At 39.0% G+C, this 27,500-nt stretch overlaps 1 protein-coding gene across 1 annotated transcript in view; it reads left to right on the forward strand.

Annotated features, from left to right (window-relative positions):
* The window catches only part of LOC103077051 (CUB and sushi domain-containing protein 1-like), a 902,706-nt gene that overhangs the window by 63,673 nt on the left and 811,533 nt on the right, over window positions 1-27,500 (forward strand). Inside the window, exon 4 of the mRNA XM_007468990.1 lies at window positions 2,739-2,742. Coding sequence (XP_007469052.1) covers window positions 2,739-2,742 — 4 coding nt within the window. The remainder of the gene's footprint in view (window positions 1-2,738; window positions 2,743-27,500) is intronic.

Genomic DNA, 27,500 nt, shown 5'->3' on the forward strand with positions numbered 1-27,500 from the left:
GTTCTCTACTGTTACTGGTTTGTTGAGGGTTTTTTTAAAATTAATTAATTAATTTATTTTTGGCTGCATTGGGCCTTCGTTGCTATGCGTGGGCTTCCTCTAGCTGCGGCGAGCAGGGGCTACTCTTCTATGCAGTGCACAGGCTTCTCACTGCGGTGGTTTCTCTTGTTGCGGAGCACAGGCTCCAGGCGTGTGCGCTTCAGCAGTTGTGGCCTGTGGGCTCTAGAGTGCAGGCTCAGTAGTTGTGGTGCATGGGCTTAGTTGCTTCGCAGCATGTGGGATCTTTCTGGACCAGAGCTCAAATCCGAGGCCCCTAAATTGGCAGGCGGATTCTTAACCACTGCGCCACCAGGGAAGTCCTATTGAGGTTTTTATTATGAATTATGGTTTAATTTTACCAAGTGCTTGTTACGCATCAACTGAAATGGTGGCACTTTTTTCTGTTTTCTATTAATACGGCCAATTTGATTAGTTTATAAAATGTTACTCTTTTGTTGCGTTCTAGGATAAAGTCTACCTGATTATAAGGTACTGTCCTTTCACGTTGGTTGGTTTGACATTAAGAATTTCTGTGTATATACACAAGTAATTTTGGTGTGTAATTTCTTCTATTGGTAAACTTTTCCAGGTTGTGCTGTAAGGGTAATTTCAAAAACTCAAGTAGAACAGTGTTCCCTCCTCCTCTGTTTCTGAAGCAGTTTATGCAATTTTGGTGTTATTCCTTTGACAAAATTCAGCAGAGAAACATCTGTGTTTGCAGTTTTCCTTGGTAGATCCTTAAAAAAAATTTCAATGCATTTTCTAGATTCGTGGCTATTCAGATTTTCCATTTCTTCTGGTGTCAGTTTTAGTAAAATATTTTCCAAGATATCCACTTAATCTGTTGTCAGATGTGTTGGTTCAAAGTTGAAGTAATATTATTTTGAATCCTCTTAATGTCTGTACAGTCTGGTGATAAATTATTTTTCATTTTCGACATTGGTGATTTGTATTTTCTATTTTTCTAGCTAAGGTTTTTTCAATTTTCTTTTTTTTCAAAGACCACACTTTGTCTTTATTATATTCTCAATTATCTTTTTTTTAAAACTGCATTTCTTTTATTTCCCTACTTATATTTACTTTGGGCTTATTCTGCTCTTTTTCTAGCAATTTAAGTAAAATGTAAGGTAGCTGAGTCAGCTCTTTTGTTTGATAAAGATTTTCCCTCCCAATACTATTTTATCTGTGTCACACATTTTGTCACAATTTAGTTGTATTTTGTAGTCATTTAGTTGGAAATATTTTCTACTTTGTCTCCTGGTTTCATCTTTGACATAAGAATTAAGAATTGTGTTTGATGCAAACATTTGGGGTTTCTATAGTGATTTTATTACTGTTGACATCTCCTTTTACTGTATTGTAGTCAGAATATACTCTGCATGATTTTTATCCTCTTACATTTATTGAAACTTTTTTTCTTTTTTCAATTTGGGTTTGTTTCCCCATACCTGAGCCATTAGTAAATAGAAGAAAGCATCACCCATGACCATTTACTAAATTTTAGATGCTGGGCAAGTCATTTAACTTTGGCAAGGTATATAGTAAATATATGCATACTTGTTTTAAATATGTATGCATATATATGTATATACATATATAATCTATATTTCTTGAAATGGTAGAATTTGAATATTTGTTATATTTAATTTTATTCAGTAGTTTTTTTCAAACATTGCTGCATGTTGTCTAATATGACTATTTTCTCCACACTAAGCACAACTGAGACAAGTCTTTATAGACCTACTACTATAAAAGGAAAAACTTACCTTCTCATAACTAACAATACTATTCTGTAACTATGAATAGGAATTGAAACACACTTGCTGTGTTGCTAAAGGTTTAATTCACCATGGTGATTATGATTTAATAAAATGCATATGTGAAATGTGTTTATGAATGTATTAGTCCTCTTCCAGCAGCCTATGCACATTTCCTAGTGTATAAATATAAACATTAACTCTTAAAATTTAGATCTGATTGGCACAGTACTAATATTTATGCTACTATCTGCCCCAAAATTAAGCCAATAAATTCATTTTTTTTTTTTTTTTTTTTTTTTTTTTTTTTTTTTTTTTTACATTTTTTTTGGGGTTTTACTGCCCCATAATGTGGCTTTAGTTTCTTTTTTATAACAAAGGGAATCGGTTATACATATACATATGTTCCCATATCTCTTCCCTCTTGCGTCTCTCTCCTTCCCACCCTCCCTATCCCACCACAAAAAGGCAACCCTCGGAATGGGAGAAAATATTTGCAAATGAAGCAACTGAAAAGGATTAATCTCCAAAATTTACAAGCAGCTTATGCAGCTCAATATCAAAAAAACAAACAACCCAATCCAAAAATGGGCAGAAGACCTAAATAGACATTTCTCCAAAGAAGATATACAGACTGCCAACAAACACATGAAAGAATGCTCAACATCACTAATCATTAGAGAAATGCAAATCAAAACTACAATGAGATATCATCTCACACCAGTCAGAATGGCCATCATCAAAAAATCTAGAAACAATAAATGCTGGAGAGGGTGTGGAGAAAAGGGAACACTCTTGCACTGCTGGTGGGAATGTGAATTGGTTCAGCCACTATGGAGAACAGTATGGAGGTTCCTTAAAAAACTACAAATAGAACTACCATATGACCCAGCAATCCCACTACTAGGTATATACCCTGAGGAAACCAGAATTCAGAAAGAGTCATGTACCAAAATGTTCATTGCAGCTCTATTTACAATAGCCCGGAGATGGAAACAACCTAAGTGCCCGCCGTCGGATGAATGGATAAAGAAGATGTGGCACATATATACAATGGAATATTACTCAGCCATAAAAAGAAACGAAATTGAGCTATTTGTAATGAGGTGGATAGATCTAGAGTCTGTCATACAGAGTGAAGTAAGTCAGAAAGAGAAGGACAAATACCGTATGCTAACACATATATATGGAATTTAAGAAAAAAAAAATGTTATGAAGAACCTAGGGGTAAAACAGGAATAAAGACAGAGACCTACTGGAGAACAGACTTGAGGATATGGGGAGGGGGAAGGGTGAGGTGTGTTAGGGCGAGAGAGAGACATGGACATATATATACTAACAAACGTAAGGTAGATAGCCAGTGGGAAGCAGCCGCATGGCACAGGGAAACCGGCTCGGTTCTTTGTGGCTGTCTGGAGGGGTGGGATAGGGAGGGTGGGAGGGAGGGAGACAAAGAGGGAAGAGATATGGGAACATATATATATGTATAACTGACTCACTCTGTTATAAAGCAGAAACTAACACACGTTTGATAGGGATTGCATTGAATCTATAGATTGCTTTGGGAAGTAGAGTCATTTTCACAATGTTGATTCTTCCAATCCAAGAACATGGTATATCTCTCCATCTGTTTGTATCATCTTTAATTTCTTTCATCAGTGTCTTATAATTTTCTGCATACAGGTCTTTTGTCTCCTTAGGTAGGTTTATTCCTAGATATTTTATTCTTTTTGTTGCAATGGTAAATGGGAGTGTTTTCTTGATTTCACTTTCAGATTTTTCATCGTTAGTATATAGGAATGCCAGAGATTTCTGTGCATTAATTTTGTATCCTGCTACTTTACCAAATTCATTGATTAGCTCTAGTAGTTTTCTGGTAGCATCTTTAGGATTCTCTATGTATAGTATCATGTCATCTGCAAACAGTGACAGCTTTACTTCTTCTTTTCCGATTTGGATTCCTTTTATTTCCTTTTCTTCTCTGATTGCTGTGGCTAAAACTTCCAAAACTATGTTGAATAAGAGTGGTGAGAGTGGGCAACCTTGTCTTGTTCCTGACCTTAGTGGAAATGCTTTCAGTTTTTTGCCATTTTTATAAAGTTATTTAACTCCACGGAAAATGTGTTTTGCAACTAGTATGTACAAGAAATCATGTTAATTTATATGGGCAACAAGATTACTAGGTTTTGCCTGGTTTTCCAGGAGCCTCCTCTCGAAGAGAGAGCAGAGGGAGAAAAGACATGTTTTTAAAGCAGGAGAACATGAATAATATGGCGCCCCATGTGACGAGAACAGAGTGCGTGTAAAGATAGGGAGATGTGCCTGGATCTATTCCGTGGACTAATCATGAGTACTCCGAATGGCAGTGCAGGACGCAAAGGAACTTTGGGCTTAAGTTAGAGCCATGGTTTGTAATGACCGGTCCAGTGGGCCTTTTCCCAGGCCACCTGCACCACACCCGTGGCCATCACCCCATCCACCATCCGGTTACTTTTTCATGGAAGGAAAGACAAATAACTCAGAACTTGGTGTTAAATGTTGCCAGTCCCTGAGCGATAAATGGAAATTTATTTGGAACATGCTATGCACCATTAATTCTATTGTTTTAGTATATTCAACAGCATTAAAAGCTATCAATAATTAATTGTTGGAACAACCCCCCTCCTAAAAAAAAGGAAAATCATTACTTTCTTTCATATGAATTAAATCCAAGTCGGAAGACTAGTGAAATTCAACAAGGTTATTGATCCTTTGATATTTGTTTGGCGTCCCTTTTGGGAAGAAATGCCTGAACAGGGAGGTAAATCCTTTTGGAAACAGGAAGTGCATCATTTTAATCTCCTTCTGGTGTTACTGAAACGAATGCTGTCGCTGCTAGAAATAGAAAATGGATTTGTTCCTGCAGTTTCTTTCCCGCAGAATTTATTCTAGCTCACTGTATCTATTCCAATACTCATGCACTAGTATTTTTTTTTTTTTTTTTTTTTTTTTTTTGCGGTACACGGGCCTCTCCCTGTTGTGACCTCTCCCGTTGTGGAGCACAGGCTCCGGACGCACAGGCTCAGCGGCCATGGCTCACGGGCCCAGCCGCTCCACGGCATGTGGGATCTTCCCAGACCGGGGCACAAACCCGTGTCCCCTGCATCGGCAGGCGGACTCTCAACCACTGCGCCACCAGGGAAGCCCATGCACTAGTATTTTAAATGCTATAGATTAACTGTAAGGTAATGTGAAAGATCCTGTAACATCTTCTCTGAGGATGGAAGTCAGAAATACGTTCCGGGCTTCCCCATGATACTGGAAAGGCAGTGACGACGGTCTTCCCCAGTTCTCTTCAGAACAATAAGATGGTCCATAAACTGCATTTTGGATCTACTACTTTAGCTAAAATAATAACAGACACAACAAGTAATAATTTAACCGCTCCTCAAGGCAATGCTTCTGGCTATGAAACTCACACATCAAAACCTGCTTCTCTTGGATATAAGAGAAGCTAAGTCGAAGAGCAGAAGGATTCAGAAATAAATACACATGAAGAAAACCCTATTCTGAGATTTTTGCTCACCTCCCCAGCCAGAATATAAATTAGGCCTCAGCTCTATCAGAGCACCGTATGCGTCTTGCCCCCTCTTCCTCTTCGGCTAAAGCCCTCTCAGATCTTTCTCCATTTAGGATGCTCGGTTATAGACCACCTGAGTTTCAAGCTGTGCAACAAGCAAGGCTGAATTCACTGAATTTCCTGATTCTGGGGGAGAACACTGTATTCATGAGTCTTAGTAGTACCTCAAAAGGGATAAGTAGGGAAGGGTATTTATAAGATATGGGCTTGAGTTCTTTAAGATGGATCTTTCCAGATGAAGGTTAGTCACCTAGAGTAGACCCTGTGAATGGTCTCCAGATTAGTTTGTTTTGTTTCAGACACAGGAACCGCTGATGTGACCCTTGGCAACTTGGCAGTTCCTGCAAAATCCAGTCCAGCTTCATACTGTAGTGATCTGTCATCATTGTGCATATTCTAAATGATCATAGTACCCTAAGAGTTGTCCAAAGATGAACTAACCAAGAGAAACCTTATGGAAATAAGCTACCAAATTTTATATATTTTAGAAGATCAGTACTAATTTTTTCAGTTAGCAAATATTATTTTGTTATCCCGTAGTGGGAATCCCGTAGACATTGGTCTAGGTATGGGGGGTGAAGTGATAAACCAGAAGAGACAGAATGAAGACTCTCATGGAGACAAAATAATAAACAATTAAAAATGTACAAGCAAATAACATACTCTTCAATGATGCATATGCTGAGAAGGAAATTAATCGAGGTTAAAGTGATAGAGAATGACTGGGGTGATGAAGGGCAGATTGAGGGGATGCCCTTTGAGCTGTAAGATATTAGTCATAAGGTGGTCTGGGGAAGAGCATTTCCAACACAGGGACCACCAAGCAGTGCACCCAGGTCCTTATTGCTAACACTCCACATTTTCAGGGTGGTTGTTCGTGGAATGGGCCGTAGATGGGGAGGGAGAGTGTCACAGTGCTTCCTGGAAGCAGCATCCAGTTTGAAACCTAGTAGTGGAGTCTAGTTGACGTGTGACTCACCCGGATGTTTTCACGCCATGTTCATGGAGAGATACTTTATCAAAAAGATCAGTGTTACATATTTAGAAACCCAGAAGAACGACAGGATTGCCATATGTTTGGCTCTATTAAATAATATTGGAATCCTCTCTGGTTTCTATTTCATTTCCATCTGGAATTTGAATATTTTTTGGTAAAACCTGTATCAATTTCTATACTTTATCCAAGGAAAGAAGTTAAAAGCACCTAATGATTTTATATATATTTATCTCTTTCTGTAGAAGTGTGCACAGTAGCTGGGGTAAATCAAAATGGCAAAAGAGCAGATGGCGATAACAAACATACAGCTTGTCTTCGTTTCCATAAAAAGTTTGTAACATGTTTCAAATTTTTAAAAATCATAAAATTAGTCATAAATCTCTTTCTAAAATAACAAGCCTAAAGTATAATCAATTAATAAAAATTTAGAAACCTATTAGAAATCATTTATGGAGTGTTAAGGACTATATCAGGTAAAATTTTTAAGAACTGCTTTGAATAAATTTGCCATTGGCTTTTAAATAGGCCTATTATTAGTATCCAACATAAGATTAAATCAAACTAATTAAAAGTTGATCAGATGTCAGCAGCTCAAGAGACAAAAATGAATTTCTTGTCTAACTTTTTCCTTTGGATTCTCAAAATAATGCAGGGTAGACATGCACTTATGCTGGAATTCTGGGAAAAAAAAACAAAACATAGTCATGATCTTTCCCACATGATAAATGACAGATGAATCAAGATACTTCTAAAGTAGTATTAACTCAATATTAGCCGACTCTCAGATGGTGGGGTGTCTATTGTAGACTCATTAATTACTAGACCCTGTTTCTTATACTTTAGGTTTTGTTTTTTTAACTATGGTCTATTGAACAGTATCAAATGTTATTTTGCTGACATGGAGGAATGAAAATTCTTTTATTTAGTGTAGTTTAGCATCATCAGTACAGAGGGAGAGCATAAAAGAGTGGTTTGTAACCAGCTTAAATATTTTTCTTATAGAAATTAAATAGTGTTCTTGGGCTGCACTGAATATCGGGGGTGGTGATTTGCTTCAAATCATCTCCATGTGAAGTTCAGAAGGAAAGGGGTAGGTGGGGCCCCTTCTTTGTTTGTTTGTTTGTTTTTTTCCTGAAGAAAAATACTTGGAAGCTCAGGGTGGACTTAAGGGATGGGTCAACCATTCCTCTTGCTTTTTCAAGTCTCAAAATACTTAGATGTAGAATGTGGAACTTGAGCACAAAAACAAGACTTTTTGGTTACGTGGCTTACTTTGAGTTGATTTTTACCAGCCACAAAGGAAGCCCTTTCTAGGCTGGCTTCTAAGCAGTTTGGGTTTAGACGGGTGGTCTATGAACTGGGAACACTCCAGAATGTTGGGTAGATTTACGTTTCCTTCATTGCAAGATTGTTTTAGGAATTACTTGACTGAAATAGTGATACTTTTTTTTTTTTTTTAATATTGCACTTTGAAAATGTCTCAGGCTGGGTTTTCAATCTATAAAGGGTAACGTACAAACAAATTATTAGGGCCTCTGAATTTATTGGATACAGTTAAAAATGAGTCCTTTGGGGGCTTCCCTGGTGGCGCAGTGGTTGAGAGTCCGCCTGCCGATGCAGGGGACACGGGTTCGTGCCCCGGTCCGGGAGGATCCCACGTGCCGCGGACTTTTTCTGTGTGACTTAGTTCAAAAAAAAAAAAAAAAGAGTCCTTTGGAAACAGCGATATATCAGAAAGAGGACGGTTGATACAGATGATCTTGAACAGGATTACAACAATCATGTATTCAGCCCTGAACTGCTATGCACTGAACTGGAGTTTTGTTTTTATGGTCTTAACACTATGATAAAGACAGTTGTCTAGAGTTAACAAGCTAATCTGGGTAATTGAGGTGATGTAAGGAAATAACACCTCAAAATCCTAAAAAAACGCTTCCTTGACTAAGGACGTTTAGTACTTCTGGTTTGTATTAGATTTCCATCCTCATAGTGTGAAGACAAAGTGAGCTTTCAAATATGTGTTGAGTATTGAATAAGTGACTGGACCCCCTTAATAGTCTGATAACTTTATAATGAAGAATTAGAAATATTTAAGCAATTCAGTTTCTGTGATCTAAGTCAGGAAACTGGTTTCCATTTCAAAATACGTGTCTAGCTTTAGACATAACTTCCTCATATGAAGACGGGAATAAACCATAGTGCTTTGTGTTACATGTGCTTGAGAGCCTTCCAACCTTGGAGGGAAATGCTGTTTAAATCCAATGTGAAGAGACTGTTGAGTGATACGTTAATTGCTCTAGGTTCTGTGCCATGTGCACACGGTTGTGTGTGTGTAGGCATGTGTGTGCTTTGTGTGGACCCTTGTGTATATACACACACTTTTATATCTCTTTGCATTGAGCGTTCAAAGGGGATAACAGATTTGAAACAGGTAATTGCTTTTCCTTTTCCCTGTGTCCCATTTATTTTCTGTCATAGTGTTATGGAGGCAATAGATTGTATGGGCTTGTGGATCTGAGACAAATAGGAAATGTTTCTTACCAGAAAATAAGTGTGAAGTCATTAAAGTCCACCAATTCTAATTTTCAGGTTAAATTACCTTGTGCTACAAACATGACGGCTTTTCAGATAAATCAGAGAAAATTAGTAACATTTTAGAAAACGATCTGAGATTGGTGAACAATTTTTACCTTAAAGAAAAGATTGTATAGCTTTTAGTTTCCATGTAAGGCTAATTATTTTTATAAAAGATGTATATTGGTTTTCTTTTAGTAAGATTAATACATTTTAAGTGCTGTAGACATATTGTATTTTAAAATATCCTCTTGAGTGAGAAACTTTCATCTTTTCAGCTCAGTTGAATATTTTAAGAAAATACTGTCTCCATAGTCAGGATATAAGTGTGTGTGTGTCTGTGTGCGTGTGTCTGTGATCATATTCAGCTAACTTTCAGCTGGTGGTTTCTATTTTCTAGATAATTGTGATGTTTTACTAAATCCTCATTAGTTATCTCAGTCTTAAAAATAAGGAAATCAGTTTAGAGATTAAAGAATTTTCTTGGGCATAGATAGAAAGCAAGTGAATAGGAGCTGACTTGAGCCCTGGGTTTTCCTCTTTGGTGTCTGGGCTCTTTTCTGCCCACCTCCCCCTCTCTCTCTATGAACTACAGTGATAACAGTGGGGATAGTACCTCCAAGAAAGAATTTTCTACTAGGCTTTAACTTTTGCATGCAGTCCTTTTGTTTCTCAAACTCAAATGTGAAGAAACCAAATTAGTCTTAGGCCATATCCTAAATATCCTGTGCCCTTTGCTGATCCCCAATGCCCTCTTTCTTTCTAAACAATGTATTTTTGTGTGTTTTTTTGTGAAGCTGATTTTCTTGTCAGAACGCATGTCCTTGTTGCCCTTATTGCCACTAATAATTCTCACGTTGGTTTGTAAGTAAACTGTCAACTCTATGCTTAATTTATTATTTATAATAACTCTGCATGCAATATTTTTAGGATATTTTTCCTCCTTGTTTTCCACAAGTACTCCTGGTCATTAAAATCTGTTGTCTAAAAGGGATACTTTCTAATGCAAAATCACAGGCCCAGAAGTAGGTTGATGAAAGGGGTTTTTATGGCAGTAGGCAGGCCTTCTGCCTTCAAAAATAACACCACCATTGTAACATTTCCCGTGTAAAGCCCAGTCTCTTTGTGGTCCTGATGCTGGGAAAGAGAAAAAAAATCAGTTAAGGACCCAAATGAATACCTAGTCTTCTACTTCTTTCACTTGTGAATGAGTCACCCCTGCCATTTGACCGGAAATGGACTCTTTGTTGCGTGTAATTCATTAAGGGTCATCAAGCAAACCTGGCTCAAATCACTTAGCAAAGAGACAGTGGGGGAGAAATCCAAGTACCTGCTTAGCCACCATCTGACTTTAGGCAGCATGTGAGTTGATGCCTTTGGTTTGCAGTTTCCTTCTCTAGAGAAATATTCTGTAGTATAGGTAGGACTTGGTGTTGCACGTCCAGGCCTGGCAGGAGACCCAGGTCCACTGTCTAATTTGTTAGCAGGGTGACCTCAACCAAGCCCCGCCTTCTTGTAGGTTTCCTGTGTGTCGGAATCTGGAGGTGAAATGGGATAACCCTTTGACCTTGCCTGCCGTGGAGTCTCGTCCACAGCAGTGAATGCTCATGAAACACCGGTTACAAGCCTGTTGCAATCACTTTGTCATGAATTACAAAAAATTATTTCTATATATTCCACAAATTCCTTTGCTTGTTGCTGATTGGACATTATTTAAATGAAATGGAGTAGTTCTTTTTTAGATTTATATAATTTTTTTTTAAACTGAAGTATAATTGATTTACAATCTTGTGTTAGTTTCACGTGTGCAGCAAAGTGATTCAGTTATACACACATACATACATACACACATTCTTTTTCACATTCTTTTCCCATATAGGTTATTACAAAATATTACCTATAGTTCCCAAAATGGGGTAGTTCTTACTCCCTTTGTGAAGGGCAATAAGTTTCCTTTAGAATCGTGTGTGTGAGAGAGGATTCAGCTATAATACGGGTCTGGAATAGTAACAAAGAACGCACCCAATACATAACTTGTTCAGCCACACAAAGATGGCTAAACACTGGAATTTTGAGGGGAATCTATTTCGTGTTATTGGAGCATTTTTGCCATTAGGTCTTGATCACTGTCACATCATCAGTGCTTCACCTAATTAATACATAAAACATCCTCCTATCACTTCAGGAAACCATAACTACATATTCTTGTGTGCTTTGGGTTAGGTTTATGCTATTGTTTAGTCCCTTAAATTGCATCAAATACAAGGAGAGCCAACTACTCTTTGTCAGAGCCCATCAGGGTGGCTGTAACTAAAGAGGACAAACTGGGTGGATTGTAAACAACAGACATTAGTTCTCACAGTTCTGGAGGCTGGAAACCCAAGGTCCATGCACTGGCAGGGTTGGTATCTGGTAAGGACCTGCTTTCTGGTTCATAGATGGTGTCTTCTCACTGTGTTCTCCCATAGAAGGGGTGAGGGAGCTCTCTGGGGTCTCCTTTATCAGGGTGCTAATCCCATTCATGGGGGCTCCACGCTCATGACCTCATCATCCCCAAAAGGCCCCTCCTCCTAACGCTATCACTTTTAGGGGGTAGGTTTCCAACTTATGAATTTTGGAGGGATACAGACATTCAGGCTATAGGACCCATGTTGCTGTTTGTTGAATGCACTTGTGTGCACACACACACACACACATACCCACGCCCACCCACCGGCCTTGACATCCTGTGGACAGGATGCGTGATGTGGGCTTGGGTCAGCTGCCAGGTGGAACCAGTGGATGTGGGTGTGCCCCCTCCCCCCAGTGAGCCTCCTCGGTCCTCACTGTTTGGGTGGGTGTCGCTAGCCCAGCTTCACATAGTCATTCATTCAGCAATTCCTCTGCCTCTTCGATGCAGAGAAAGCTGTGCTGAAATTGTAGTGATTTAAAAAATAAAAATGATTAAGTCAATGTGCCTACCTCCACCTTCCAGACCTTGCCACTTTCAAGTTCACTGTCCCTCTCTGGTCCCACGGTGGGCAGCACCCTTGTGCGAAGGGCAGACGGCTTTCTCTGTGGGCCTCTGATGGAGAAGCAGGAAAACATGAGCTTCTTCCCATTCAGATTAAATTACTAAAATTTTTCTATTTCTGAACTGACCACATAGAAGAAGAAAGGCAAATTTTGCCAAAATCGGGACGACATTCACAAGTAATTTATTAAGAATGTAAAATGGATTACTGATTTCCAGTTGACATTTAAGCTGCAAATTAAATATATTAGGCTCTTTGATGCCTGGTGAGGAATGATCATTTTTAAACTGGGATTAGATTAGAATATTTGTACAAAGCAGAAGGGAAGTATTGAGTAATTTTGCTGCTTTTTGAAGAGAACTCATAAGCGAGGGAATAAAATTACAAGGAATGTGAAAAGGTAACGTTTTTAGTCATGATGGTAATGCACCTTAAATTAATACAAGAACCCTTTTTCTCTTAAAATGACTTATATTTATCAGGGTTACAGGGAGAGTGATTAGCATCCTTTGGGGTGGGGGGGAGTATAAATATTTGGGGGAAGGCAACTTGGCAATATGTATGAAAAGTCAATAATTTTGATTAGTTTCATCCACAAGTTTCAAATCTAGGCTATTTAAAAAAATAAACAATTAAGGAAAGATGTATGTTCAAGGATGCTTTCTGCAGTGGTGTTTAAAACGTTTAATAGTTGTGAACAAACCAGTTGTTTACTGGGAGGCATCAGTGGAGTACTATAGGTGGGATGCTGTTCTGTCTATGAGAACAAGAAAGGTCTTATTGATGTGAAAAGATTTTCACAACTCCTTAAGTGAAAGACACATTAGCAAACAGTACCTACAGTAAAAATTCCTTTATATTTAAAACTCATATGCCTATACGCCTGTAGACACATAACCTATGGATAGACATCTAGAAGGACATGCAACCAAATATTAAGAGTAATTATCTCTGGGGCATGTCTCCATGACATCCTTTTACTTACCTGAAGTTATTGTAATTATACCACAAAAACAAAAGCCAGTTACTTTTCAAGGGAGAAATTACTGCTGTTCTCCAAGGGAAGCACACAGTTGTTAGTTTCCAAAGCAAAATTTCATTAAGTGTGATTTCTGTCATAGGGTTTTATTCTTATCACTCTTCACGGACAATTAAATACCATTCAAATAATTAAAAAAAAAACAAAATTCTGTAAGGTTTTGTCATGCATGCCGTTGCCTATACTAATATGTGTGCATGCCAACCCAGATTCTTCTCAAAAGCAACATGAGGAGGGTTATTAGATTAAGTAACTTATATAATTGGCAGTTTAGTCAAGAGAACCATTTTAAAAGCTGTTAAAACCATAGACATTAATTTTTGAATGAATACGAAACTAATGCATTGGTTGAATCAAATGGTCTGTCTCTAATTGGGTGCTTCTAGATTCCTTGACATGAAGGTCAGTTATCTTCTGTATTTAGCAAAACAGAAGGAAGAGATGAGTGACGAAACAGGAGATAAGTTACGTTTATGGGGTTATATATATATGTACACACACACAGAACTTGAGCCTGTATTGCAGAGCAGGTCACATTGTCTTTGGTTCTGAATTCTGACTCTTTTTTTTTTTTTTTTTTGGGGTACGCGGACGGGCCCAGCCGCTCTGCGGCATGTGTGTGTGATATTCCCGGACCGGGGCACGAACCCGTGTCCCCAGCATCGGCAGGCGGACTGTCAACCACTGTGCCACCAGGGAAGCCCTCTGACTCCTTATTAACTTCTGTCCCTGGAGGAGACACCTAATCTCTCGGCATTACATCCTCATCTGTAAAATGGACATATATTTGAATCTTTCTACATAGGGCTGTTAGGAAGGTTAAATAATTCTAATGCATGTAACATGTTTAGAACTCCATCTGCTTTTTAGGATCTAGTACTAGAAGGACGTTGCCCAATTTCATGGATTCAGGAGTGAGTTTCAGTTGATCTCTAAAGAATTTAACTGTTAATACTTCTTTCTGGAGATTCTCAAGTCTTCCTTTATATCCTAATTTCAAACGGGGTAGTAGAAAGTAGAAAGAAAAAAGCAAAAGGTATTGGTAACCTATTGGAATTTAAATGATGCACTTTTCCTGAAGAGAACAATGGGGAAGAAAATGAGTGTCTCTATGGTAAAGAATTTAGAAGAAATTACAATTTGTCATCTTCTTTTGCGGAATGTGCCTTAAAGTAATAGTCATTCCTATTAGCTTTTGCAAACCTATTGAAGGTGTTGAATGTTCTTCATGTAAATACTAATTTCCTTTTTTAATTGAAACATAGTTGACTTACAGCGTTGTGTTAGTTTCCAGTATACAGCAAAGTGATTCCGTTATACACATAGTAATTTCCTTTTAAATGGGATGGTTCCTCTTATTTCAGATGATGAATGCCCCACATCCCATCACCCTGCCATTTTTGCCATAGAAACCCCAGGGCCTTGATTTATGCTCAGTTGTATGTGTTCCCAATACTGATCTTAGTTTGTTCATTCTCTGTTGTTTTACTTCATCCAAACCCCTTTACTTAACTTTCTAAAATGTTTAGTTGTTCTGACATTGGCAGCCTCTCTTATAAGATGAACAACATACAATCTTTGGAACTTACTGGCCTATTAAGGATAGAATTTTACACATACGTTGTTTTTTCGGTTTTGGTTTTTTTTTCTTTTTGCGGTACGCGGGCCTTTCACTGTTGTGGCCCCTCCTGTTGCGGAGCACAGGCTCCGGACGCGCAGGCTCAGCGGCCATGGCTCACGGGCCCAGCCGCTCCACGGCATGTGGGATCTTCCCGGACCGGGGCACGAACCCGTGTCCCCTGCATCGGCAGGCGGACTCTCAACCACTGCGCCACCAGGGAAGCCCCACATACATTGTTTTGACAATAAGATCACACTCCATGATGTCAGCAGCTGATTATCCTACTCATTTTTATATACATAGCATTTAGCAAAATACAGAAAACAGAGTTAATATCTATTTTCTAAATCATTGAATTAACATATTAATCAATATAAAATATGAGAGCTAGGAAGGACCTTTGGGATCACCAGAGTTAACATCTCATTTCAACAATAGGGAAACAAAAGCACACAAATTTGGGGCTTCCCTGGTGACGCAGTGGTTGAGAGTCTGCTTGCCAATGCAGGGGACGCGGGTTCGTGCCCCGCTCTGGGAAGATCCCACATGCCGCGGAGCGGCCGGGCCCGCGAGCCATGGCCGCTGAGCCTGCGCGTCCGGAGCCTGTGCTCCGCAACGATTTTATGATGTTGGCATTACCATGATACCAAAACGAAAGAAAGAGCCCCCCCCCCCCCCCCCCCAAAAAAAGAAAAGCACACAAATTTAAAGTGGGAGATACCATATTTGAACGCAGCTCTGATTTCATGCTCTTTCTCATTCAAGTGTGGCCCCTTCCTTTTAACACCTCCACAACGAACAGAATGGCAGTATTTTTCAGGATTCAGTCAGATAAGATTCACAGTATTTAAATGGAATACATTTTTGAATGGTAAACTAAAATAAACCGGTGAACGTGATCTAGTTCCCAGTCCTGTAGGATATAACTTCTTCGGCCCATGGATCATTGCCCTGTTTTCAAGGGCATCACACATTAAACTAGGTATTTCCCAACCTCCTGAAAGCAGACTTGTTCAGGAGATACATTAACTCATGATGGAAAACACATTGTAGCATCTTTAACTCTGTAAATGCCTGAAGGGTAATTTCCATCACTCCACAAGGAAGACTTGAAGACTTTGTTTTATAAATAATAATTAAAAATTTATTGTGAAGATTGTTCAAGATAATTACCTGTTAATATCAATTCATACTAGCGTTCCTTACCTTGATGCTGAAGAGTAGTCTTTAATTACAGTGCTGGTGTGAATTATGGAAATTCAACACTTGAGCACCCTGAATAATAAGTCATTTTCTTGACTCTCTGATCCTATGTTCAATCCAACAGCCAGTCACATTGGCTCTACCTTTGCTATGGTCCGAATGCGTTTCTCTCATCCCCTAGCCCCCAGAAATGGTGGTATTAGGAGGTGGGTCCTTTAGGAGGTGTTTAGGTCATAAGGATGGGGCCCTCATGAACAGGCCCTCATGAACTGGATTTGTGCCCTTATTAAAGGAGACCCCAGAGAGTTCCCCAGTCCCTTCCAGCATGTGAGGACAGAGCTAGAAGTTGATAATCTATAAACCAGCCCTCACCCAACCAGGCAGGCACCCTGATCTCAGACTTCAGCCTCCAGAACTATGAGAAACACATTTCTGTTGGTAAGCCGCCCAGTCTGTGGTGTTCTGTTGCAGCAGCTGCGACAGACTGAGACACACTTCACAGCAGATTTAGAAAACACTCTCCTCTGAGGACCTCTATTACCACACATTGAAGCCAACACCGTGGCTTCACCGGGTCACAGCAGCAGCCTCATTGGGGTGGCCAGCAAGGCTCTTTGCCTGTTGAAACCAGATCGTGGAACTCCTCTGCTCAAAACCCTTCTGTGGCTCTCCATGTCCTTTGGAATAAAAGCCCAACTCATCACCTTGCCTTGTGAAATATTCCAGGGTCTGTTCCCCCTTCCTGCCATCTGCCTCCTGTCTTTCATTCCAGCTACATTGGCCCCCGGCTGTTCCTTTTGAATACGCCAAGCATGCTCCTCGGAGCCATCACCTGGACCATCGTTCTGCAGCAAGGACAGGCACCTCTCCTTGACTTTCATCACACTTCTGGTCACCTGGCACCTTATCAGCGATGCCTTCCCCGACCACGCTACGAAACAGGAGCAGCCTGCATCCCCGCACTCCTAACCCCTAGCACACTGATGTTTTCTCAAATATATTTTTCTTCTCTCTTTTTTTTTTTTACTTATCACTAACAGAATTATTTTATATTTACTCATTGGCTTGTTATCTACCTCCCTACCCCCTCTTCCCCGCCAGCAATAGAATTTAAGCTTCAATGCAAGGATCCTGTTTTCTCTAGTCAGTGAACTCCTAGGTGTTAAATTGCTTGGAACTCAAAGTACTCCACCAGTATTGGTTGAATGAATGAATAAATGTATGAATGAATGGAAATAATAAAGTTGAAGGGTAAATAATCTACTTTTTAGACACAAACATTGAGTTGCTTTAAATATGGTGCTAGATCACAGTAATTTAACTTGTATCTTAGTAAGTTTCAAAAAAGTATGCATTTTATATATAAGAAGGTCTACTTACCTACAGTGAAATGAGGCAGTGCTCACATAATAGGGTGAAAGTTAAGCATTTGAAAGATATATATATATATATATATATATATATATATATATATATAATTTAGTCTATTTGTAATTGAAGCATCTTTACTTGTGTATTTCTCTTTACTCTATATAGTTATAATAACTCTATAATATTATATATATATATATATAATTTAGTCCATTTGTAATTGAAGCATCATTACTTGTGGATTTCTCTTTTCGGAGGTGCCGTTTCCTTTATGACTATTTTCAATTTTACTATTACTCCAGTAGGTCAAACTGGAGGATAGACGAGTAGTAAATGATCACATACAAAAGTTTCCAGGCAAACAAAGCTTGTCATGGTTCATTGCCATCCTCAGCCCATATTTGCCTCGTTTTGCTAATTTCAGGTGGCTCTGCAGTCCTACCTGGTCCTTGGGAGGCCTGTGCTGTATTTTCAGCAGCTGACAACCCTGCTGCCATTGGCCACCTTCCTCTGGCTTTATATCCAGCCACACACAGAACCGGGAGTGCAAAGGACTTGGCATTGGATGAGGTTGTCACCACTGCAGAGAGCACAGCCCAGGTCACCACTGTGAGCTCAGGGGGCCAGGAACAAGCCAGGGCCACACCTCTGGCACAGAAAGGAGGCCATCTCTCTTCTATCCCTATTTCCTTGACTGTTTCCTTCGCACTTCATAAGAAATCACATACAAACAGACCCTATTTAGGACACAGTCCCTTGTCTGAGCTTCACTTGTATTTCTAAATGAAGCACATTTTCTCCTCCTAACTCGCAGACGTGCAAAGCCTGCTGAGCTGAGTGGAGTGCCAAATGACGAGTCCTGTGCCCCGCCACTTAGAAATTCCATGCTAGTGTGAGTTATTCCTGCAAGTCATTTTAGCAAGCGCGGTTGTGATTGTGAGATGGGGCCTCACCTGCCCTCTTACCTAGAGTGCTTCCTAAATAGAAACCTCCCCTACCATCCCTACCAGCTGGATGTCTGGACTCTGTATTTCATGAGACTGTGGTCTGTCCACTGGCTTTGTCCCTGTCCAGCTCGGCCACGCTCTAGCCAAAAGCATATTTCCTTCTCTTGGCTTTGATCTTGTGACTCTTCCCAGCATCGCTGCTCCAGCCTCATTTGGCTGTGCTGATGCAGCAATTAAAACACGAGAGCTTCCCCGCCATCAGATTTCACCTGCCAGTGTTTGAGGGATTGTGTGCGCTTGAAACAGCGGCATGACTTGGTTCCCAAATTCAGAAGTCACAGACCACTGAGATGAGGGAACCATTATGTTTTATGAGTTCTAGAGAAAACAGTAGAAAGAACTATTAAAAATTATAAGAAAAAAAAAGCCAAATGTAGTGGTAGAGAATTGCGTGGTTTGATTTTGCTATTTGTCATTTTGCCTCCCAGCTCCTCTATTGAGGGATGATTATCCTGTCTGTGATTGTGATTTTTTTTCCTGCTGCTTTTGCTGTTTAGTCCTAATTTAACTCTTCAGACTTCCTGATAGATTAGGTAAATTCATGGTAGGGAATAAGGTTAAGATGAAAGATCAGTCAGGGTCATTCTGGGGGCCCATACAGGTGCGTTCTGTATTCACAGTGGTCCTCCAATTCCTGACCTACATGATTGGGTTTATAGGACTCAACCTCTACTGGGCTTTCAGGGATGAGTGTTTGGTTTGGGTACAAACACATGAATGACAAAGCCATCCATACCCGTTCTGAACTTCTCTTGCATGAGTGCCTGCCCTAGTGTAGCCTACCTCCTCTTGGTCACAGATTTTTCTTTGCGACGAAACTGACTTAGTCACGCAAAACACGGGCTGCCACATGGAACAGATTGTAGCTGCTGATACTCAAGGCTGAGAGCAGATGTCAGAGATTTGCGCACTCACCTTGATCCACTTTTTCTGGTATTTGTTAAGGGCATAGAACAGAGCTGACCACAAGATCCCTGCGTTGGTCACAGAATTCAGTGTGGGTTCATTGGTTAAAGAGAGCTAACATTGTTTAAAAAAAAAAAAAAAATTTTTTTTTTTTTGAAAGTAAGCTCTGTTGGGCTAACATTATGTTCTGGGATCATTGCCCTATTTGCAAAATTAATATATCTACGGTGGTTGTCTTAAATTCAAAGCATATTTAAAAGCGTTCTTGCCTTTTCTGTTTGATTTGTGATCTCAGTGGTATGATACTCATTTCAGTCCTTTAAAACCTATGTGTATCTGTATGAGCAATTGTTAAGGTCCACATTAGCTTAGCAGGAGTTAGGCAGGACTTTTGGTGGCCGGCCACTAAGCATGATGAGGGTCATTGCTTAAATGTTCTGGACAGCATGGCAGGGGAGCCTTCCTCATTTCTGGCACAGATCCTCAAGGACATGGCACTTGTCTGGCAAAGATCCTAGCGCATGCATTGATAACCGTGAGCTGAGAGCTATCAGCGGTGACAATAAATCTTGAATGATTACCTTTTGCTGTCAAGAAGGGAAGAGTTGGGGGGGGATAAATTGGGAGTTCGAGATTAACATATACACACTATCATATATAAGCTAATCAACAAGGACCTACTGTATAGCACAGGGAACTCCACTCAATACTCTGTAATAACCTATATGGGAAAAGAATCTGAAAAAGAATAAATAGATGTATATGTATAACTGAATCACTTTGCTGCATGCCTGAAACTAACACGGCAATGTAAATCAACTATACTCCAATATAAAATGACAATTTAAAAACAAAATTTTAAAAATTAAAAAAATTCCATTCTTAAGAGATCCTTGGCTGGAAAAAAGGAGATATAACTAAATATTGAGCAAGAAGCATATTTGTATTACAGTTTTACAAAACTACCCACAAATAATGTTTTGTGTATAAATTTTAAATTTAAACCCATGTGTCATTAGCATTACCACATCAGTCATCATTTGGAACAATGATGAACAGGTTGATTTTGTTGCTTTCATTCTGAGACACGTTCCTTAAGTTTCATTTTTAAACAAGCATTTTCTAGATGATTCCCTGTTGCGGATTTCAGCTATGTTTTCTGTTGAGAAATGGGAGATTTAAAGACTTTTTTGATAGCTGTTATGATCATAAGGCAGAAGCAAGTCACCATAAGAAGAACTGAACCAGCACAAACAGAAGCATGTGAACTTGTTGATTATTCTTTCTTCCTGGAGGCCTTAGTCTTAGTATCGACAAATAATATCTTATTCATATAAGAATATCTAATGCAGGTTCCTGCTTTGTCATATACACAAAGTCTTGTATCCATTGGACTTTGTGTACATTTATGACAAAGATATTAGTCAATTAAAACCAAGGCTTAGAGATTATCATACTAAATGAAGTAAGTCAGAAAGAGAAAGACAAATACCATATGATATCACTTATATGTGGAATCTAAAATACAACACAAATGAACATATCTACAAAACAGAAACAGACTCAGAGACATAGAGAACAGACTTGTAGTTGCCAAGGGGGAGGAGGGTGGGGGAGGGATGGATTAGGAGTTTGGGATTAGCAGCTGCAAACTATTATACATAGAATGGATAAACAACACGTTCCTACACACGGAGCTATATTCACTATCCTGTGATAAACCATAAGGGAAAAGAATATGAAAAATAATACGTATAACTGAATCACTTGGCTGTACAGCAGAAATTAACACAACATTGTTAAGTCATCTGTATTTCAATAAAATTTTTTTTAAAAGGCTCAAGGGCAAGGGGAGCTGTTTACATTGCTGATTATATGAGGACTTTGAAATCTATTTACAACTGTAAAATAAAATTTGGAATATAACTATAAAAATAAAAATCATTTCTATTTCTATGACCCAACATGTCAATAAATTGATACATATCCTTCCAGTTTCTAAAAAATACGTATTAAGTAAATTATAAAATATGCCAACTTTGTAAATTATTTAGGAACACATATATAAATCTATATCAGGAATATTCATTTAAGAAATTCAGTCACATTCAAAATTCTCAAAAGTAGTACTTGATAATTAAAAATTACTCTTGCACAAGGTATTTAGAATACCGGTTGCTCTTTCAAATGTTGGCAATTATTTTGTTTCATTCCATCAGGGGTAACTAAAATCATCTTTAATCTTCTTTTTGTAGAAGAATCTTCTTGATTAGCATGCAACCCAGCATTTAGAAACTAAAAGTCATATTTGATATGACAGACAACTCACATCATTTTGAGGTAATTTTGACTGAGATGATTATTTTCATTTTTTTCACATTTTGCACTTAATATTTTGCAAAACTAAAAGGGATTGTGGGGTCACTTAACAGTTCTTTTTTTTCTTTTATCTGCTGAGTTTCTTATAAATATGGACTAATACTTTTCATCATTTAAGCAATATTTCTACGGATCAAACTTGTTAACATATATTTCAAATGGAAATTTGCCTTTGTGCATAAGGTTTTGGTAAACATTTTTTAAAAGCTGATAAATTGAAATTTTAAAAACAAAGAATTGACTATAAAAAAGTGAGTAAATATAAAAAAGGAAAATGAAAACTTCATGGTAGACTGGTTCAATAGAGAATTTTCCTCTGTTGCTCCAGTGTGTAAGTCAGTATCTTTAAGCATGTGATTAGAATTGATACTTACTTGAACTCATAAACGCAATTCGGATTGTTGCTTGCTTTAATTCATAAATGTAGCAATGTCTCCACAAAACAAAATTTGAGCTCAAACTCGTCCCGTCATGTATAAATTGTCATTCTTTTATTAGTAACTTAGAATTAGAATCATATTGTAGTTGATACTCTAGAATTACAATTTCAGAATCAGTAATATTTAATTATTCACAAGTAATTTAGATGATATCCAAACAATTTGAGTATCATGGCTTTGCACTTTCTTCCGTCAGTGTAGTCCTCACAGCAGTAAGACTGAAAGATGATCCTTCTTGTTCTTCAGTACAGGAGAAAATTAACTTGCCTTTATACCAAAATGGTGATTATAGAGAATCATTTAGAAAATGCTTATTATACATTTTTCTGTAGCAGCTTGTGACTTCCTTGTGGGTTATAACAACAAGAAAGATGTTAAGACAATTGAAAGATTTCAAGTCATGAAATATTTGCCACTTGCTATAGCGTGAAAAGAAAGTAGATCTTCCCAACTTCTTTTAATTTCATACAGGTTCCTTTCCTTGTGAACTTGCTTCCATCTTGTCGCCCTAATTGTAATAACAAATACATCCCTTAATGTTTACAGTTTTATTATATACATGCCTAAGTGGTTCATAATATTCCAGACATGTCTGGCTCTATTTATTAAGGTCTCAGCTCTACTCCTTGTAAACATACCAACCACACGTTTCCATGGTTAATATCTGAAACCTACAGATTGAGTTAATTCCTACTGGCAGTAGACATGTCTACCTCTTTACATGTTGTTTGTTCTGGTGTGAGACATCTTGAGAGCCTCACCTGTACAGCACCCCTTTCTTTTTCTCTAATAAGAATAATTCATCCCATGAAACAATACCTAACGTCGTTAGTTTCTAGTGAGGTGGGGTAGAAATGCCATGCCTCACGCCATGCAGTAAGGAAAGTCATTTCCACCGTCAAGGCAGCTCATCTTCCTGAGCTGGGAGAACATGAGGATTTTCCTGAGGCTCTTATCTCAATGCAGTTGGTAACTTGGCTGAGCCATATGCCTGATCTGTTTCTGTGTTCATGCTTCTTTGGGGATGCCTGCCAGCAGCTGTCATTCTGAAGGTAGAGACAAGAACCTTCGTTCATCTGACGAGGCTCTGCCCTTCCAACTGTGGTGTCAGCTCTTTCTTGCTCACATCATGTGTAGGCAGGGGCCACTTTCCAGACTGTTCTGCTCCATAAAGCCTCTCATCCAGAACCCTGGTGAAAGAGCTGCCCTGACCTGGTACATGCCATTTTTATGTGGGAGGTGCCAGTCTCGAGGCAAAGAAAGAGAAAACTGGCAGAAACAAAGTGTCTCATAGTTTCTGCTCAGACTTGGATAAATCGAGGTCATTCGCTTTCCACTGTGCAAAATTAATGGGGCAAATGTGCTTTTCTCCACCTACAGGGGACGCGGTGACTCCTAATGTAATGAGTGGAGATCATCATTCTCTTGCAGGGAAGAGTGTGTAGAAATACCTGTGAAACCTCCCATTCAGTATCCCACAAATGCCGACTGCTGGTAGAAGAGGATTGAACCTGAATTATGTGATTTATATTCCATCCTAACAGCTGTATGACCGAAAAATGTCATCAAATGTCCTGACACTTCTCTCTGTAACTTCACCACCTGTCCTACCAATGAATCAGGTTTCGGACCAAATGAGATAATACGTGAGAAGGTGCTTCAGAGACTGAGAAAGGACTATACCAGTGGAAACTGGGAAAATGTCAAGGGTAACAGACATTGGTAAGACTCACTGGTGGATCTCCACTTCAGTCTAGGTCCCAGAGACTGTGATTTCCATTAACTTCATTGTGTAAAATAGAGGCAGAGTCAAGGACTGCAACCATCCTTTGCATCCAAGAAGCAACTTAAATAGGGGGGCAGCCCATTCTTCTAAAAGAGACAGGACACAGCCTATTTGAGCTTCAAAACTGGTGCAAGTCTCCAGGAGCACCCCCAAACTTGCCTTTTGATAATTCTCTGTATATTATCCTCATGCTTTCTGTCTAATTAGGAGGGAACTGACGTGGACACATTTGCACACTACATTTTTTTCTTAGTAGAGGACCCCTCAGAACTCAGTATATGTGGTAATAAGGGAACTGTTTTGTTTAAAAGTGAGACTGTCTTCTATCAGGCATAGAAACTAGTCAGTACTGAGATTTTTCTTTCAAAGTTTGAGGCTACTAACAATTTGTCTTTATTAATGAATTTCCATGAAGAGCAGATCAAGTCTGCATCTTCCATCTTTCTATGAGTAGAAAAGAATGCCAGTCTCTCATGTAGTTTATGGTAATGTGTGATATTTAATTTGGCACAGAGAATTTGCTGTTGAATTTGAACCATAGAATTGGTTTCTTCAGGATGGAAAGTAATTAAGGAAATAGTAATGAGCCACTGTGTTTACTTACAGCACAGATACTTTTTATAGTCTGTTTGGGTTTTATCTGCTAACAGAATTTAAAGGCAGTCATGATCAGCTGAATTTACTTCCAAAACAAGGAACATAGCCCCCGTTACCTGTGCGTTCATCTTCACGTTGATAACTGTGGATTCGAGTTCACGTTTTGCAGCAAACCTACAGCTATAACTCCATTTCTATATTCGTTACTCCATGTTCTATGTAGAGCTGCCAAGGTAAACTTGGAGGTAGAATCTAGCCAGCTGAAAGGAGGGAGAGGGTAGAATATCACCTGGGAGGTTTTTATAGGCCTGGTACAGAAGTGGTTTGTATCACTTACTAGTTACTTTGAGAAATTCATGGAAATTTCTCTGAATGTAACTTCAATTCTCTCTAAAATGGAGATTTTTACATACCTAGGAGGGTTGTTATGATAAATACTGTATGAAGAGCATTTAACTCTCAGTAGCCACTCAGTAAAATAAATATTGATGATGATTACTGTTATTGTCTGTCATGGCCCATTTTCAGCATCTGCAGAAATAGAAGGACCTGGTCAGTTTCTTCTCTGATTGGTCATTGCATGGGCCATGCCACTAGTTAATTATTTGAGTGTCATTCTCTCAAGTAGCCACATACTTAAAATAACCAAATGGAATGTACGGAAGTGTGGTTAAGAGGTTTATATTCATTAACCTAATTTCTCAATGAGATTTTCTTTTTTTTGTAATTCATTTATTTTTTTGGCTGCATTGGGTCTTGGTTGCCACGTGTGGGTTTTCTCTAGTTGTGGCAAGTGTGGGCTAATCTTTGTTGCTGTGCATGGGCTTCTCATTGCGGTGGCTTCTCTTGTGGAGCACGGGCTCTAAGCATGTGGGTGTCAGTAGTTGTGGTGCACAGGCTCAGTAGTCGTGGCTCGCGGGCTCTAGAGCACAGGCTTAGTGGTGCACAGGTTTAGTTGCTCCAGGGCATGTGGGATCTTCCTGGACCAGGGCCCAAACCCATGTCCCTTGCATTGGCAGGCAGATTATTAACCACTGCACCACCAGGGAAGTCCCAATGAGATTTTTTTTTTTTTTTTTGCGGTACGCGGGCCTCTCACTGTTGTGGCCTCTCCCATTGCGGAGCACAGGCTCTGGATTAGCAGGCTCAGCGGCCATGGCTCATGGGCCCAGCCGCTCCGCGGCATGTGGGATCTTCCCAGACCGGGGCACGAACCCATGTCCCCTGCATCGGCAGGCAGATTCTCAACCACTGTGCCACCAGGGAGGCCCCCTATGCCATTCTTTAAGTCCTTCTTTCATTCCTGATGAGTACACGCCAATGTGAGCCCATGATCCCCTGAAGTATGTAATGTGTCTCTTCCCTACAAAACACATAGTATTCTTCAGCCTTACTCTTTTATATCTAAATTGTATTAATTTTTTTTTTTTTTTTACTGCTTTAAGTTTTAATATCTCTCTACAGATATAGTATGTTGGTCTAATTTAGACTAACCTACAGGTTCTTTTTTTAAACTAACCCTGACATTAGAGCTTGCATAGAATTAGGTCATTTTATATGGATGCTTTAGATGTAAATAGAAGGCATAATAAATTTTAAAACCATTTTAGAATTTTTCTAGCAGATTTATAACCTACTTGAAGGTCTAACTTAGTTGATTTAAAATTTGGTTTACCTACAGGCTCGGTTCTTTGTGGCTGTCTGGAGGGGTGGGATAGGGAGGGTGGGAGGGAGGGAGACAAAGAGGGAAGAGATATGGGAACATATATATATGTATAACTGACTCACTCTGTTATAAAGCAGAAACTAACACACCATTGTAAAGCAATTATACCCCAATAAAGATGTTAAAAAAAATAAATAAATAAATAAAAATAAATAAAATTTGGTTTACCTACAAATGAAATTGTTGCTTATTTGAAGATCTTTATTGAACCTAGAAAAAAATAAGTCATTTCCTTTTACAAGTATTAATAATAAAGCTATTCCTTATTTAATAAGCTTAGACAAGTGAAATACTTCCTATTTAAAACTCACCCCGCTACTGTGATTAAGAATAATATTCTGGTTAGAGTTCTATTTTGTTTCAGTTAACGCAGCTGTGCATCAGCCTCCCCCCACCACCCACTTGAATGCTCACTGTCAGCATGTATAAATCTTTCAGACAAAATTAGGTGGCTGGATTCTTAGTAGAGTTAACTTATATTGAGATAATTTAACATGGAAAGAAATAAATTTAAAGTGGACCTTTTATGATCTTTAACACCTTTAAAGCTTCCCTTCAGTTTTGTTGGCAGGTGTATTGTGACTAACACTCACACTGCAGCTAGGGTTGAACACGGAGTCTACCGTCATAAATTGGCTGCCATCATTAACAAAGCAACTCAAGGTTCATACCCTTGCTGATTCTGGTGGTTTCTGTTACATCACAGGGTTGCATGCATATGTTGTGGCTGACAATCAAACACCAAATCTTGAACCCCAGAACTATTTTCAGCTGTTTATAGTGCTAGGCGCTCAGGATAACAGTCTTCTTTGGTATCCACGGGGGATTGGTTCCAGGACCGCCCCCCCTGCCCCCTGCAGATACCAGAATCCGGGGATGCTCAAGTGCCTTACTTACAGTGGTGTAGTCCAGTCAGCCCTCTGTATCCACAGATAAGGAACCTGAAGATACAAAGGCCAACTTTAATTAAAAGTGAAATGAAAAGTACAGCTCATTACTGTGTGTGATCAGGATGAGTGTAGCCTTGACAGAGCTCTCAGGCATTTAAATATTAATCCCTACAACTAGGATGATCCCATTTTACCCAAGTTGTAATTATCTAATGCGATTAGGGTTGGATTGGTAAGGTAACACAGGGAAATTTGGGAAGCTTTTTTCCTAATTTATTTTATGTCTTAGTTATTGTAAGTTACTCTATATAAAGAGAGGTTTAATAAAGAACCTATGCTATAATTTTATACGTATACAATTTTATTTAAAAAATTGTATCTTTAAAGTGATCATAGGTGACAGTGATGTTATAAAAGCACTGGTAGTTTTAAAAGGTACTCTGTTCTTTAGGTATTATATGATTCCTCTGCTCTTACTGGACCATAAGCTTCTATAAGGTCAGGGGCACGCATGCCCATCTTTCTAGGAAAGAGT

This window comes from Lipotes vexillifer, unplaced genomic scaffold (assembly GCF_000442215.2).
Source record: "Lipotes vexillifer unplaced genomic scaffold, Lipotes_vexillifer_v1.1 scaffold864, whole genome shotgun sequence".
Taxonomy (NCBI): Eukaryota; Metazoa; Chordata; class Mammalia; order Artiodactyla; family Lipotidae; genus Lipotes; species Lipotes vexillifer.